This window comes from Elaeis guineensis, chromosome 2 (assembly GCF_000442705.2).
Source record: "Elaeis guineensis isolate ETL-2024a chromosome 2, EG11, whole genome shotgun sequence".
Classification (NCBI taxonomy): Eukaryota; Viridiplantae; Streptophyta; class Magnoliopsida; order Arecales; family Arecaceae; genus Elaeis; species Elaeis guineensis.
Window position 1 is genome coordinate 114,475,035 of NC_025994.2, and position 14,262 is coordinate 114,489,296.

The 14,262-nt window shown below is 40.9% G+C and overlaps 1 protein-coding gene across 10 annotated transcripts; it reads left to right on the plus strand.

Moving 5' to 3' along the window:
- The first annotated feature begins 2,736 nt into the window (after positions 1-2,736).
- LOC105042895 (homeobox protein ATH1) lies at positions 2,737-10,711 on the plus strand. 10 transcript variants are annotated; one of them, XM_073252843.1, is made up of 9 exons: positions 2,740-2,959; positions 4,075-4,149; positions 4,226-4,289; positions 4,394-4,511; positions 6,225-6,285; positions 6,359-7,891; positions 9,424-9,779; positions 9,872-9,932; positions 10,183-10,711. In XM_073252843.1, the coding sequence occupies exons 6-9, from the start codon at positions 6,668-6,670 to the stop codon at positions 10,330-10,332; spliced, it is 1,791 nt and encodes a 596-aa protein (XP_073108944.1). In that variant the 5' UTR covers positions 2,740-2,959; positions 4,075-4,149; positions 4,226-4,289; positions 4,394-4,511; positions 6,225-6,285; positions 6,359-6,667; the 3' UTR covers positions 10,333-10,711. The 10 variants fall into 10 exon arrangements, with proteins under 10 accessions (XP_073108947.1, XP_073108944.1, XP_073108940.1 ...); XM_073252846.1 differs by lacking the exon at positions 6,225-6,285 and having other exon boundaries at positions 2,737-2,959; positions 9,872-9,961; XM_073252839.1 differs by lacking the exon at positions 6,225-6,285.
- The last annotated feature ends 3,551 nt before the right edge of the window (positions 10,712-14,262 follow it).

Consider the following 14,262-nt stretch of genomic DNA (forward strand, 5'->3'; position numbering starts at 1 on the left):
CTCCAGCAATTCGACATACGTCCGGGGGAGGGTCTTGTCCAAGGAATAGGTGAACCGAGACCCCCTTAGTTCCCTCTTCATGGCCGAGATAGCCATATCTTCGTTGAGGTCCCGTACCTCAAGTGTGACCGTGTTGAACCGGGCCACAAAGTGTCGTAGAGTCTCATTTTCTCCTTGCTTGAGGGAGAAAAGACTGTCTGAGGTTCGCGGCGGCTTCCGACTGGTGCTGAAATGAGCCACGAAAGAATATTCGAACTGCTCGAAGGAGTGGATACTTTTCGAACGGAGACTAGAGTACCAGGCCTTGGCAGCTCTGCGGAGTGTGGTGGGGAAGCCGACGCAAAGGAGGGCATCGGTTGCCCCTTGGATTGTCATGAGAGCCTTGTAGCTCTTCAGATGATCAATTGGATCGGTGGAGCCGTCGTAAGGCTCCACGTGAGGCATCTTGAACCGACTAGGGATCGATTCGTCGAGGATGAATCGAGAGAGAGGTTGGGTGGTCCGAAAGTCAACATCGTTCGACGACTTCTGTCCATCCACCTGGAGCTGGACAAGCCGACGGTCAATTTCTTCAAACTTACGCTCGTAGTCGTTTAACCGTCGGTGTTGAAAAACTCCAGGAGTCGATCCTCTCGATGAGTTTGAGAGTGAGGCGGACGGCGTCCGCGGCCGCTTCTCCCTTTTCGCTCGCTCCAGCTGGGAAGGGGAGGAGGGACGTCGAGACCGACGGGCATCACACCGTGGCCGCCTCCCCCCTTCTCGGTGGGAGTGGTGAGACGGCTGCTCTTGAGGAGGAGATGGAAGTGGACACGGGCGTCGGCAGCTGCTTTTGGACGGCATGGGATGCGCCACCGGTTGTTCTGCCAGCGGTCGCGGCAACTGAGTCGGTTGTTGCTGGAGATTTTTGACTGCATCCGTCAGAATGGTCATTTGCCGTACAATCGCCGCGATCTGCACCTCCATGGTCACCGTCGGGTGCGGAGAGCTGGGCTCCGCCATAGAGGGTGAAGGAGAGGGCTCTTCCCGACGGGAAGAATGCCTCACCGATCCGGTAGCTCTCGATCGCTGAGCTCTGATTTTCGTCATCTCGAGAGGTCTCTGAAGCTCTAGGGAGCTTGCTATCTTACCTCTGTCGAGCGTACCCCTAGCTGGCGCGCCAAATCTTTTGCGGCCAATCCTCCGTCGCTCGATCGCCGAGGTCGCACATCTGCAAGAGGAGTCCTCACAGACCGGAGATGCCTCCGGCGGGGACCCTCCGACGGTCAAGTCAGAGAGAGACCAGGCAACAGCAGAAAATCAGAGGCCCAGCCCGAGGGGGCTCGGGTAAGCTTGGGAGCTGGAGGGAGCGTCAGAGAGAGAGCCTACCAAGACTGTTGCCTTACTCCTTTTTATAGTAGAACGCGGCGTGGTCCCGCCATTAATGGTGCAGACAACTGGAGAGTTGTCAAATCGCTGGGGGCTGTCAAATCACTGTGGACTGTCAAATCGCCGTTGGTTGTCAGAACGAACCCATGTCCTCGGCAGGACAATGCCTCAGGACGACTGCACAGCATGTCATTGACAAGACAACAGTCCATAGCGGTCGTACGGCCCTTGGACAGGCTGGCCGACCATACGTCGGTATTCGACTGTCGGAACGTCGGGTGATGATCCGGAGACACCGTCGGCCGATTTAATACCTCGCTGAGGTCGGACGTCGGCTGCCGCCCCCGACAGTGAGTCGGTGATTTGGGCTCCACCACTCGACTGGTTGGGAATAGAATGGGTCTGTCCGGCCGATACTCCTTCAGTCGCATAATGTCGGCAGCTACTATTGGCAGTCGTCGGTCGGTGCGGTCGGTAGAGTCGGGTGTCGGTCGGAGTCATCCATCAGGATCGTCCGTCGGTGTCATCCATCGGTCATCGATTGGAGTCGTCCGTCGGGATCGTCTGTCGGAGTCATCCATCGATCATCGGTCAGATCGATCCGAACGTAAGTCGGTGTATGGGGTCAGTCAGTATATTCCAACAATCCTTTTTCTTTATGTTCTGTTTTTGTTTTACACTATTTTTCCTCATCTTCTGAATGTATCCTGTATTCTGCTGTGAACTTCTGCCAATACTATCTTGTTTAATATAAGTTTCTGCTCGTTCTAACCCACTAAAAAAAAAAAAAGGGCCTCCGATTTTTTTTTTTTTTAAAGGACTCATGAAAGTGTTATACAATGGCCGTTTCAAACCATGGAACCACTCAATTTGCAACGTTTATGTGGCTTTGCAGACGGAGTTATTGATTGATGAGTTGGCTCAGCTCGCATGCATCTCACAGCAAAAGTAACCACGCGCAGGGCATCCCCTCTGGGAGGTGCACTACATGTGCTAGCGTACAAACACATGCCACCATATCCTCAGGCGAAAGTGGAAAGGCTAGCAAGCATTCGTCGCCCTTTCCCAAGAAAATCTCTTTCCTCCTCCGCCCTCTTGATCGTTTCACATGCGGCCTTCAATGCAGCGCCCCCCGGAGTACATCCACACCCACTCTCTCCCGCCGCGGTGCCATCTTTCAATTGAAAAAAAAGGCTTGACCTCTTAAAATTACTTACTACAAACATGCTGAGGCCCAACCGAGAATCCAACCACAAACTGGCCATGACTGAGTCAGAGATCTTCCCAGTAGATTTTGTTGACGTCATCCTGTCCTCTCTCCCCCCCCCCCCCCCCCCCACTATGGCAATCTTTGGAGCTGCCACATAGTCCTCTCTCTCCATCTTTCTCTTTCTCTGGGAAGCACTGGCTTTAATGGAGAATGCAAGGGACTTACACTTCCCGTGAGCTGTAGTTGAGAGCAGCTGCCAAAGAACAGAGATTCCTGTTAACTCTGGTTGAGATGATCATTGCTGAGAGAAGGGATGGAGGTGGAAACACCAGAGGAGATGGGGGGAGAGAAGGGGAGGAGGGGCCCCCATAAGCCTGCGCCAAGGTAATGCCCCTCCCCCTCCTGTGCCTTTGTTTTTTTCCAATGAGTAGCTCCTCTTTTCTTTCCTTTTTTTTCAGTTGCATGCTTTTGATTGATGGGCCATGCACGCTCTCTCTCCTCTGCAAAAGGTCTCTTGGCCCTTTCCTTAAAATGCATCTCTTTTCCTGTTCTGTGTCTGCTTTGCTTTTATATTTTCTGTCCTGGCAAGGAAGTCTTAAAAAATCCTATTTTTCTGCTTTTTGAGTTAGATTTTGTGGGCTGGGGTGGAAAGGGGGAGGGGAAGTCCATGATCCACTTGGTGGTATGATATGGTTTTCTTGAGGTTTTAAAAAGCTAAAATTGTTTGTTGTTTGGGGGGGGGGGGGGGGTGCAGCCTTGTGGTTCTGTTACTTTTTGACAAAAAAAAGAAGAGGGAATGATTGGTTTCCTGTTCAGCCTTGAACCCATGCATGATCAATCATAGAGAGACTGGGAACCCATGATCTCATTGATGGCTTTTGAATCCATTGTCTTGGCCTTAAGGTAACTCCTATCTTTTATATTATCTTTTAGATTTTATTTTAATGAAGGCAAGGATAATCTTTTGGTTTGATCAAGCACAGGGAGTTCAAATGATGAATCTTTTTATGTGCTGTCCATCTCATGCTTGTCTTTTGGGTGTTTTAGTCTGAAGAAAGCCCTACTTCTTTGATCAAATCAAAGGGAGCATGTCATTCGATGTGCCAGATAGTAACCTCTAGCTTTGTGCTTGTAGTGCAGGGAGAGTGCATCATTATTCTTCCGCTCTGGACCTTTTTTTTTTTTTCTTTGGCTGCTGTGGTGCTTCATTACTCAATTCTGTGAGTGCCTTTGTTTTTTGCTTTTAAAGGAAAAGATCACTCTTTGGAGTCATGATTTAAGTAGTTGTGATTGATGATATGTGTCTGATAAAATTGGTGTTCAATTGTTATCCACTTGCTTTCGTTTGATTAATGATGTAATTCTATCTTGTATGCTTTGAAAGTGTAAATGAATCATTTTTTCTCTTTTGGTAATAGAAGGTCATTAGGTTTGTGGAGTAAGAAGTTGAGGGAAGCATCACTCTAATCTAATTTTCCATTTTTTTGGTTATGGTTCAGGGCCTGGGGAAGTTGTTGCCTGCGACTTGTCATTTGGCCATGGATGATCTCTGTGCTGTCATGCACCCGAGGGAGGTTGGTTCTTTGAGCTCTAAATATCTGCTTTCTTATTTTCTTCATTTAATGCAGATGCCATTTGGCATTCTTGCAGATGGCTCGGAGTTCCAGCTTTTCATGAAGAAAGAAACTAATTTTTTCTTCTGATATCTTCTACCGTGCGTTGATCTTTAGTAACTTAGGCATTGATCTTCAGTAACTTTGCAAGCATATTCTCTATACTTTGTAACTGTGAACTGGAATTATTTGCTTTTGTTTATAGGTCAGTCACTCTCTCTTACACCCTTCTTCATTTGAGCTGGAGGTTTGAAAAAGGTCTTTGAGGTGGTGTGTTACTTACCATCACTCTACGAACGTGGCCATGCTTTGAAGTGATTACTGTAAGCTTAGCATATTTTTTATGTTTTTATTTTTATGTTTTTATTTAAGAAATATTAATATGTGGATGCTGTGCATCTTTCTAGAATTTCATGCTCATGTCTAGAAATTTATTTAATATCTTCTCTAAATATCTCGGATGTTATTGTCTCCCTTTCGTTTCCTCATATATCTCTCTTTGCCTGTTGAGTATGATTATCATTATTGGCTGCTCAAAATACAGCTTCCTTCTTATGATTTCTATTCTTCATGCAAAATGAATGGAGTGTTGTTGTAATGCCACCATGTGTGGATCTTACATAGCAGAGGATGTGAAAAGTTCTGCAGTTGATGCATAAAGCTCCTTATTTTTCCTTAAGTTGATTCGATGCTGAAGAAGCAGTCATGCCGCTGAATGTATTTCCACAGTAGGCTGTATCCTTTTCTACTTGTAGTTGCTGATATGACTAGCCTTTTCTCTCACTAAAAGTCATGAGTTTATTAAGAACAACTAAGACAGGAACTGTAGGAGGATCAGAATACTTTGTGAGATCGACAACAATGAAGTGCATCACTTGCAGAACGAGTGCATGACTTGGTGTTGCATGTTGTTTTCCCCAAAAGGCATACATGCAACCTGCGACCTACTATGTTCAAAAATATGCCGCCTAGGGAGTGAGCATTTTGGTCAAGTGGCTCATCTGATGTTGTTGGAAAGGATGGGGATGAGAAGAAGAAAATTGTAAAATTTTATAAGAATAAAGCAATTCTTACTGTAGAGCACTGTGTACAACCTCTTTGATCCAAAAGGAAGGTCACAGATATAAAACAGTTGGGCATCTCTCAGTGGCATAAGATAGGCAGTCTGATTTGTATAAGAAAAGACACAGAACTGAAAGAAATCTCTCTTAACATAACAAGAACACAAGGGAAAAAAAAAATACTAACAATATGCTGATGTCTGCCATATACTTGAGCTTGCATCTTCATCTCTGAAAGTCAACAGACAGCTTTAGTTCACTCATTCTTGCCAAATACCAGCTTTAGTACACATTCCCTATGTTCATTCATTATTTTTCCTAGGAATATCTTAGATATCAAATTTTTGTTGCTTTAATGGTTCCAAATATCAACATCTAAAGTGTTTCATTGGGTCAATAATTTAGGATTAAGACGTTTGCTTCTTTAGGTTAAGATGTTCCCAACTCATTATTTGCTGTTCTAGACAACATTCTGTTGCCCATATATAAGAATGGGATAACTTGCTCTCCTAAGGATATACGAGGAAGTGGATTAGGGCTGTGCTAAAGCAACTTATTTTGTTGCTTAAATAGCAGAGTTAGCAAATGCTGAGTTTTATATGATGAGCTTTCCTCCAATTTTCTTTGTTTCGCAACCTTACTGTCGGTGTCATCAGCATTTCAAGCTGTGTCTGTACAACCTGTTCTTAAAACCAGTTCCAGCATTGATTTACATAAAACAATCAATCTCAAGAGAGATGATTGTTCTTAAAAATAACCATCACCTGTGCAGCTTAGCCTTCCTCATTAACTCGATTGTTATCAGCCAGTTCTAATATATCTATACTGCTGTTGTTTCCTGTTGTTTGATTCACATAATACCTGGCTAATTCGTCTCAGAGTACTTCATTACTAAGCCACTTTTTTTGGATGATGAGTTGGAGGCCCAAATTCTGGATATTGTGTTTAGCCTTTTCTTTTTTTTATATACTGCAGGATTGATATTCTGCTCTTAATTACTTTCTATTCCTCCAGAATATCACATGACAATGGATAGGTAAATCGCGATTATAGGAATTTTCCATTTGATTGTTTTTTATTGGTGAGTTCATGTGCTTATGTTTCTCCAGGTGCAGCCCTAGCAAGTCCAAGATGACTTGGAATGCCTTGAAGACATTGGAAGCATAATGACTGCAGCTCCATTTTAAATCTTAGTAGCAGAAGTTCTGTCTGATTTGTAGTTAAATCTCAAAGACTTGCTTGCAATTGGTTATCATTGAAAGAGTAGGAGAGACGATTACCCTGATCCTCCCTTTTTCTTCCTACATGTTGTTATGATTTTCCATTAGTATGATGTAATTTGAGTCCAGTGGGTTTACAGCAGTGTTCCATTAACAATTCCTCTGAAGCAGACCGCAATTTTCCAGCATCACATTGCAATGGAGAATGATGTTTCTGATACCTCACAACGAACAACAGATCATGATCATATGGACATCAATGCAGTTGCATCTAATATGTTTTCAGGCCCATTCACACAGTCAGGTATGATAGATCATGACAGCAATGAGCAGATGATGGCTGGGAATACTTTGTACCCAGCATTGCCAGAAGAAGTTCTGAACAGTCTCTATATAACAAATCATGGTTCTATCTCCAATTATGCATCAAGGGGAAATGCTTCCTTTGAGGATTCTGTTGGGAAAACTGGCCTGCGGGAGCATCTCCTTGGAGGTTCTTTGTTTGCTACTTCACTTGCTTACGTTTTAACAGGCTCCCCTAGTTTGCAGGAAGACATTACTGGTTCAAGTGTTTCATCCACTTCAGCATTGCCACTGGATGAGATCAGAGCTTTATCATCCAGAGACCGTTGCAATACTTTTGGGCCCCAGGATGTTGCAAGTTTTTCAGGATCCAAAACTGATGCCAGTCTGAATGGCAAATTTGGTTACAGGTGGAATGCTGATGAATCTCAGGATCTTCAAGTTCCATCCAGTGGAACAACAAGCACTGTTCACCCCTCTTATCATGTCATAGGATGCTCAGAGCCTGGGTGGGGTTCTGATTTATCCACCAGAAAATCTGATAATCTACCTAGTTATCTTCTGCCTAACAATGCTTTGTCTCTTAGGCTTGGCTCCTATCAGCCTTCTATGATGAACATGTTTAATGTTCCAGATGAGTGTTCAGAATTAAGCCGCTCTGAGTTAAATCAGGTTATATCAAAGGATAGTAAAACCCCAGACCCTACTGAATTGCAGCATTCCTCATGCCTTTTCAGTCCTTCTCAAAATCTCAAAGTGGGAATGGCATTGGGACTTGAACAAACCTTCACTAATGGTGAGGAGCTATCTCTATGCTGTAATCCTTCTCCCTTCCATTTTCCTCACTTTCTTTTAGGATCAAGATATCTCAAGATAGCTCAACAAGTTCTTGCTGAAGTTGCAAGCTGTGCAAAGCTGGATGACTTGCTTGGTGGGATTGGGGGTGAGGCAAGGATGTCCTTTTCTTCTAGTTGTTCAAGTGAAAGAGGAATTATGAGTGTGGGCTCTGATGAATTCACACTTTGTTCTGGTGAAACCAAATATCAGAGCCATATTGACCCACAGCAGAGGCTGGAAACTGACAAAGAGAAGTCTCAGCTGTTAGTGATGCTTCAAATGGTATGTGAGTCACCTTTTTTTGTAATTTTATCATAGATGGTTTAACATATTAATGATCAAGATCTGGTCTTATTTGCCATTTATGTCTTTGTTGAATGTCATATTTTATTGATAATCTTTCTTTCAATTGTTCTGATTCTGGTTTTGATAAAAAAATCACCTGCAATCCCCCAACTTGTTTATCATCTATTTCATGCATTCCATTTTATCGTTCTATTTAAGGTAATGTTTTTTTTTTTTTTTCTTTTTTTGAAACTATGTTGCTTGGGTTTAGGTTCTGAATATATATGTTGTGCGAAGAATGATTTATGTGGTTCTGAATATAGGAGAGCAAACAAACAAAACATAAAGAGAATGATTTACGAGGTTCAGCTGATGGCCTATGTCTATAGGTAGAGACAATCAGAGAAAGCGCACTACGGTGGAAGAGTGCAAAGAAGAGGGGAAAGAATACCCAATACGAAGCTCACTATGGTTGTAGTCTTTTCTTTTCTAAAAATAAAAAGAAAAGAATGCATGAGCAAACACCTAAAAAAATTGGGCCCGTACAATGGGCTGAAGCCCCTTTGGGTGAAGAGCCCGAGTGGAAGAGGCCCTTCTAGCTGTGTATCCTCTAATACAAAACAGACCATACCAATGTACAAAGCTTATGATTAGAATATCTTCTAGGTGGCATTCCTACATCTCTATCGTACTGAATTGAAGGTGGTGGTTGTCCTCTCCAGGTGCCTTGTCCTTGTGAAAGGATGTAAAATTCTTTAAGAGTTTAGTTTACTTCCAAGTGGGATTGGACAAAGCAAATTAAATTTATAGAAGTTGGTTGAACGGAAGTTGGGTACTTCACATGTAAATATATACACAAAATGTGTTGTCATTTTCATTGTGTTATCAGCAACCAGGTAACTAGCACCAGGGAATTTGTTACCCTGTTGTCCGATGCTCTTCGATGATCAGATGCGATACGATACAGTTCACCGTGATTCGGGCTTCTCATTCTAAACACAACCTTGAGCTGGTCTCAGAATGTAACCTGGAGATGGTTCTCTCGTTCAGTGCCTGGATGGTAGTGACATTGCTGGTATGTGGTATTCAATGTCGTGAGCCGGAACATGGCCTTTTTGTTTCTCAATTGTATTGGTATCTTGTGTCCTGAATCTATGTCCCAGAGCTGTTTATTCTCCTATATCATCATAATGCACGGTTTCGCACACGCAATGTATATGTATGCTCTATGAATGCATATGCCCACTTCAAAAGAAATGTTTGAGCTGCTTAGAAAGTTCATGGCATTGCTCCAGTTGTTAATTAGACAATGGATTAACTCAGGTTTGGCAGTGCCTAGGTCCAACACAAAGGATAACAAGTGCTCGGAAGAAAATAAGAAGGACAACAAGTTACTGAATTATTTATTAGGAATGTATTTCATTTCGCATAGTTTCTACTTCCTATACCTTTTGATAGATGTCCTCTGTTACCTCGTTGATCTTTCCGCTAGTAATAATAATTTAGTCGTCTCCCCTTCTGTACTTCAGATTGACTGTAGATACAATCAGTGGTTAGACCAGATCCAGAATGTGATATCTGCATTTAATAAAGCAACCGAGTCAGTAACTCCTCAACTGCATGCGTGCTTTGCCCTTCGTACAATCTCTGTGATTTATAAAAACCTGAGGGAGAGAATTACCAGCATGATTCTTTTGACTGGTCAACAACAAAGCAGTGAATGCACCAAAGAACAGGAGAAGACTTTTGAAGCTTCCTTAATCCAGAAACAATGGGCTTCGCAGCAGATGAGGAAGGATCAGCAATCTTGGAGACCTCAAAGGGGCTTGCCTGAAAAATCTGTCTCAGTTTTACGGGCATGGATGTTTCAGAATTTTCTTCATCCGTGAGTTGCTTAATTCTACGATGCTTGTAAAATAGAGTAATTGTTGTGATCGAGTCCCTGATAAATGACAATGTATTTTTGACATCTTTCAGGTACCCAAAGGACAACGAGAAACGTTTGCTTGCATTAAAAAGTGGATTGACAAGGAGCCAGGTAGAAAGATTTCTGAATTTATCATCTGGGTACAGTCTTTCATCATGAGGTCCATTCATATATATGTGTTTCGTAATATGTGTGTTTTGTATTCAAGGACTAGCTCAATTCATATTACTGATAGAAATCAATAATTCAATGCATTTGTTGTTGGGCAAACAAGAACTGCACTCTAATAGCCCAACCAGTGCAATTAGTTCTGGAAGCTAGTATAACCTTTAATCAGTTATTCCCTTTATCACAATCTCAGGTATCCAACTGGTTTATAAATGCACGAGTTCGTCTATGGAAGCCCATGATAGAAGAGATGTATATGGAATTCAGTAAACAGAGTCGGAATGAAGGAGCTACAGGGACTGACTGCCAGAGCCATCAAACATTTAGCAGAGGATCCAAATGAATCCAAATATGTTGATTTTGGTTATCATGCATCCCATATCCGTCAGATCGATAGATGTTGAATGCTGATTCATCCAATGCAAAATGTAAGCTTTCTGGTTCAGTTTGGTATTTCCAGTTGATTGCAGTCTGCACATGAAATGCTTCTCGAGAATGTTCATGACATTCGAGTCCAAATTAAAGGTTCGTGGTGCAAAGGTATTCTTCATGGAACTGAAGGCCTTGTTTTCGGTGACTTGTAGTTATGATGCATTGCATTTTTTAAATTGTCAGGTTTTGTCAATATTATCGGTGCAACGCATGATGGTAGAGTCAATATAAGTGCTAATGAATGCTTGTTGGGCAATGTGATAGTTCATAAGGCCAGTGTTCAGGTCTCATATCATTTTCCATTTTGGTAGGTCTGCATCAAATATTTGTCGACTCATAATTAAACATGGGACATGTCATTTTTGCTATTCTAATGATCACTTGTGTCCTGATAAACTTAACCTCTCTTGCCTATTTTTAAGTTGCAACATGATGTCTTGTCTATCAGGGTGCAAGAAATTAAGTTCTTGCAGAGTTACTAGGAACTCCGTGCACTGAAGCCTGAACAAGTTGGTCTTGTTATCCCATTCTATTCGAATCTTCTATGCTATAGTCATTAATTGGTCCTGTTTATGGTGCCAGGCTTTGGTTTTTTCCTATCCTATGTTCATTCTTTAGGTGGGGTTGTTGTGCTATGCTGCATTGGCTGGCTGTCATATCCATTCATTCAATTTCAAACAGGATTCTGCGCCACCAATGCTAGATAAGTATTCTGTCTATTTTAGTGACATGGTTTGAAATTTTATTTAGAAATCTTAAGCAACAAAATCATTTAGAGCTCCGGCATCCGCATGTTTAAGGACATGGTAGAAGAAATGAGCTGCTGCAGTTTAATGCTTCTCAGGAAGTATTATCACTCTTATCTTCTTTCTCCCATGAATTTTCTTTCTCCCATGAATTCTGTGTGTGTCATCTCTCCTACGTATCTTTGTTCGTCTCAAGCAAAGATTTCTGGGCACATTCTTGAGATTGCTTCATTGTGGCTTAGAGGTTACAACATGGAAGCAACCTCTCCATGTAAAGTTGTGTGCATCTAATGGTAATTGGCTGGGTCATATCAAAAAATCATCAAATCTGAATTCGATCGGTTTAATAAATGGATCGATTAAATAAATTAAATAAATTAAATAATTTTTTAATAAATTAAATAAATTAAATAGATTAAATAAATTGGATTAAATGAGTTAGAAATAAGTTAAGATTAAGCATATTTTAAATGAGTTAAATGGATTAAAATGATTATCTAACTCAATCTGATTTGAATATTAAATGATTTAAATAGATCAGATATTTAAAATTTAAATTTGATGTAAATATTGAATAAATTAAATAGAGTGATCTGTTTATGATTTAAAATTATTTAATTTAAATTTAAATTTATTTATGGTGGATCGAATCGAATTGATGAATCAAATCATATTTTATCGATCTTATCCCATTCTTCGTTTAGTTGCTATCGGTCACAAACAATGCATGACCTTCATTCAATATGGATGCAAAGAGAGTTTCTAGATAGAGTAGAGATACCAAAAACATGATGGGCCATGGGGTTATTGACCTGATGCTGATGATGGTCGAACCATGTCTCTTTCAGTTTAGGCAGGAAGTCGAGATCATTAGAGGCCCTTTAATATAACCAGAAAGGTGAGAGGGCATGTATTCTTTCCAAATCCTTTTGCCACCTTAAGATGCATGAGTCGTTGAATCTTGCCTGTATACCTTTGCACCTTATGAGCTCATGTATTTTACATGCATTTTACCAGAAAAATTATAAATAAATGATTCATTGTACCACATCATATTGTAGGGTCCACATAGCATTTCAGTTCCCACGGAAATCCGCTACCAATGCAATTTATTAATGAAACAAAGTTCTGGATGGCCTAGTTGGGCAAGTGGGGATGAGGTCTCCCACTTGTTATTTTTCATGTCTTTTCTGAGGAAAACCAGATATGTTTGACATCGAACTCTTTCAAGTGCAGAATTTTTTTTTTTTTTTTTTTTTGTAATTCACACTGCCGTATAGATAAATCCATTTTCTTCTTTTTGAAAAAAAAAAAAAAAAAGTTAAACGTGCCAGTGAGGCACAGTTATATTAGGTAAAAATGTAAGATAGATGATCTGCACTCTCCTGCCATAAGAGTTTCTGAATTCTTCCTTATCCTTGCTCCTGCTTTTGCCAAACAAAACACCAACCAAAAGAGTTCGTGCGAATATGGTGGAATTGACCGAAAAAAGCCTCCCGAATTCCCATGCAGTAATCCTCTTGTAGCCCACGGAGATGCCCCTTAATCTATTCTAAATGAAATGAGTTGACCTTGGGCCCTAATTATTTTTGAAGAAGATTTAGATGGCTGTCATTGTATTGGGAGACCAACCTAGATGTTGTGCACGCATCAATTGTAATTGAGGTCATCATGTCACATGGCATGTAGCGTCTATAGTTTGTTGTGCAGAGAGCATTCATAGATAACTTTGAGAGGGGTGCTGCATGGACGTCAGATTTTCTACGGAGTGATGTATAAACAGAATGGTGCTTTCATACGTCACGTATACTATTTCCATTTTAATCGTTTCCATCTTTTCACCCTACCAGTAGCTTCTGTATTACGACTAGTACTAGTGTTTTCAGATATATTAGCTCATCAGGGATTCATGGTCAAAAAGAAAAAGAAAAAAAAAAAAGTCTCACACTAAATTATCGATGGCGTAAATAGGAACACAGTGGAGGTTGTAGAGTCTAAAGACGTTAAACAATATGAGAATAGACTTTGCCACCTGGGTGGGCATGCCTTTGAACTCCTCACTAGTCCCAATTTGCGAGCCTCTATCCTCTTATCGTAGGTGTGCACGTAAAGAGAAGGTTGGTTGGAGACGAAATCAAGTATAATAATGGCTAGTGTACCCCAATTTTCACACGGCTTGCCATCGACACCGACACGGTGTTGGATAATGTAATCGGAGGATCTAAAATCATGTTGTGTAGCATTCTTTATGGAGGATTACCTTGTGATAGAAGAAAGGTCATGGGCTCAAGGTCCCATGGGTAATTTTAAATCCAATTTATTTTCAAAATTACTGCAGCTAGCTCTCTTCCCTATCTACAAGAAATGCCTAATCATGATAAGGAGCCAATGCAGTCCCAAATCCCAATTAATTGATTTCATTCAATGAATTTGTGTGGGTGTATGCTTAAGTTTGTGAGGCATGTTCGCTAGAAATGGCAAACACTCATCATCAATAAAAACTCTACTTACCAAATATGAGGTCATTTGGAGAGCATTGTTTGTAGTTAAGAAGCCTCCATGGAATAATGAAGGTCGTTCCATAACCAGTTGTTAGATTAATAGCAAATACCGTTGACCAATCGAAAATCTCTTCTTAAAACAAGCTTACTCAAAAGAAGGAAGATGTATTTTATCAATTATTTTTTAATCTCATATTACTCAAGACCAATTACTTCTTTTTTATACAACTTGTAAAAAGTCTAATTATGGCAAGATGTATGTTGTGGTTCGAATAGCTGGATTGGCTCCATATCGTATCGTTCGTTTTGATTCTGATCATCTTTGGACTTCAATAGATTTTAACTATTTGGAGTCTCACGATTTTACTCTTTAAAACGAGTCTTACGTAGAAGAGAAAATTTCAATCTATATAGATCATTTTTTTTTAATTTATAATCGATGTGAGATTAAAAATATCATCCTGTCACACCATCATTTATAGCCATCAATGTTACCAACGAAGATGTTTTATTCATCAGTTTGGAATGAATTTTTGCTCAAATTACGTTCTATTAATGGATCATTGAAGAATAGCATATTTTCAATAATATATA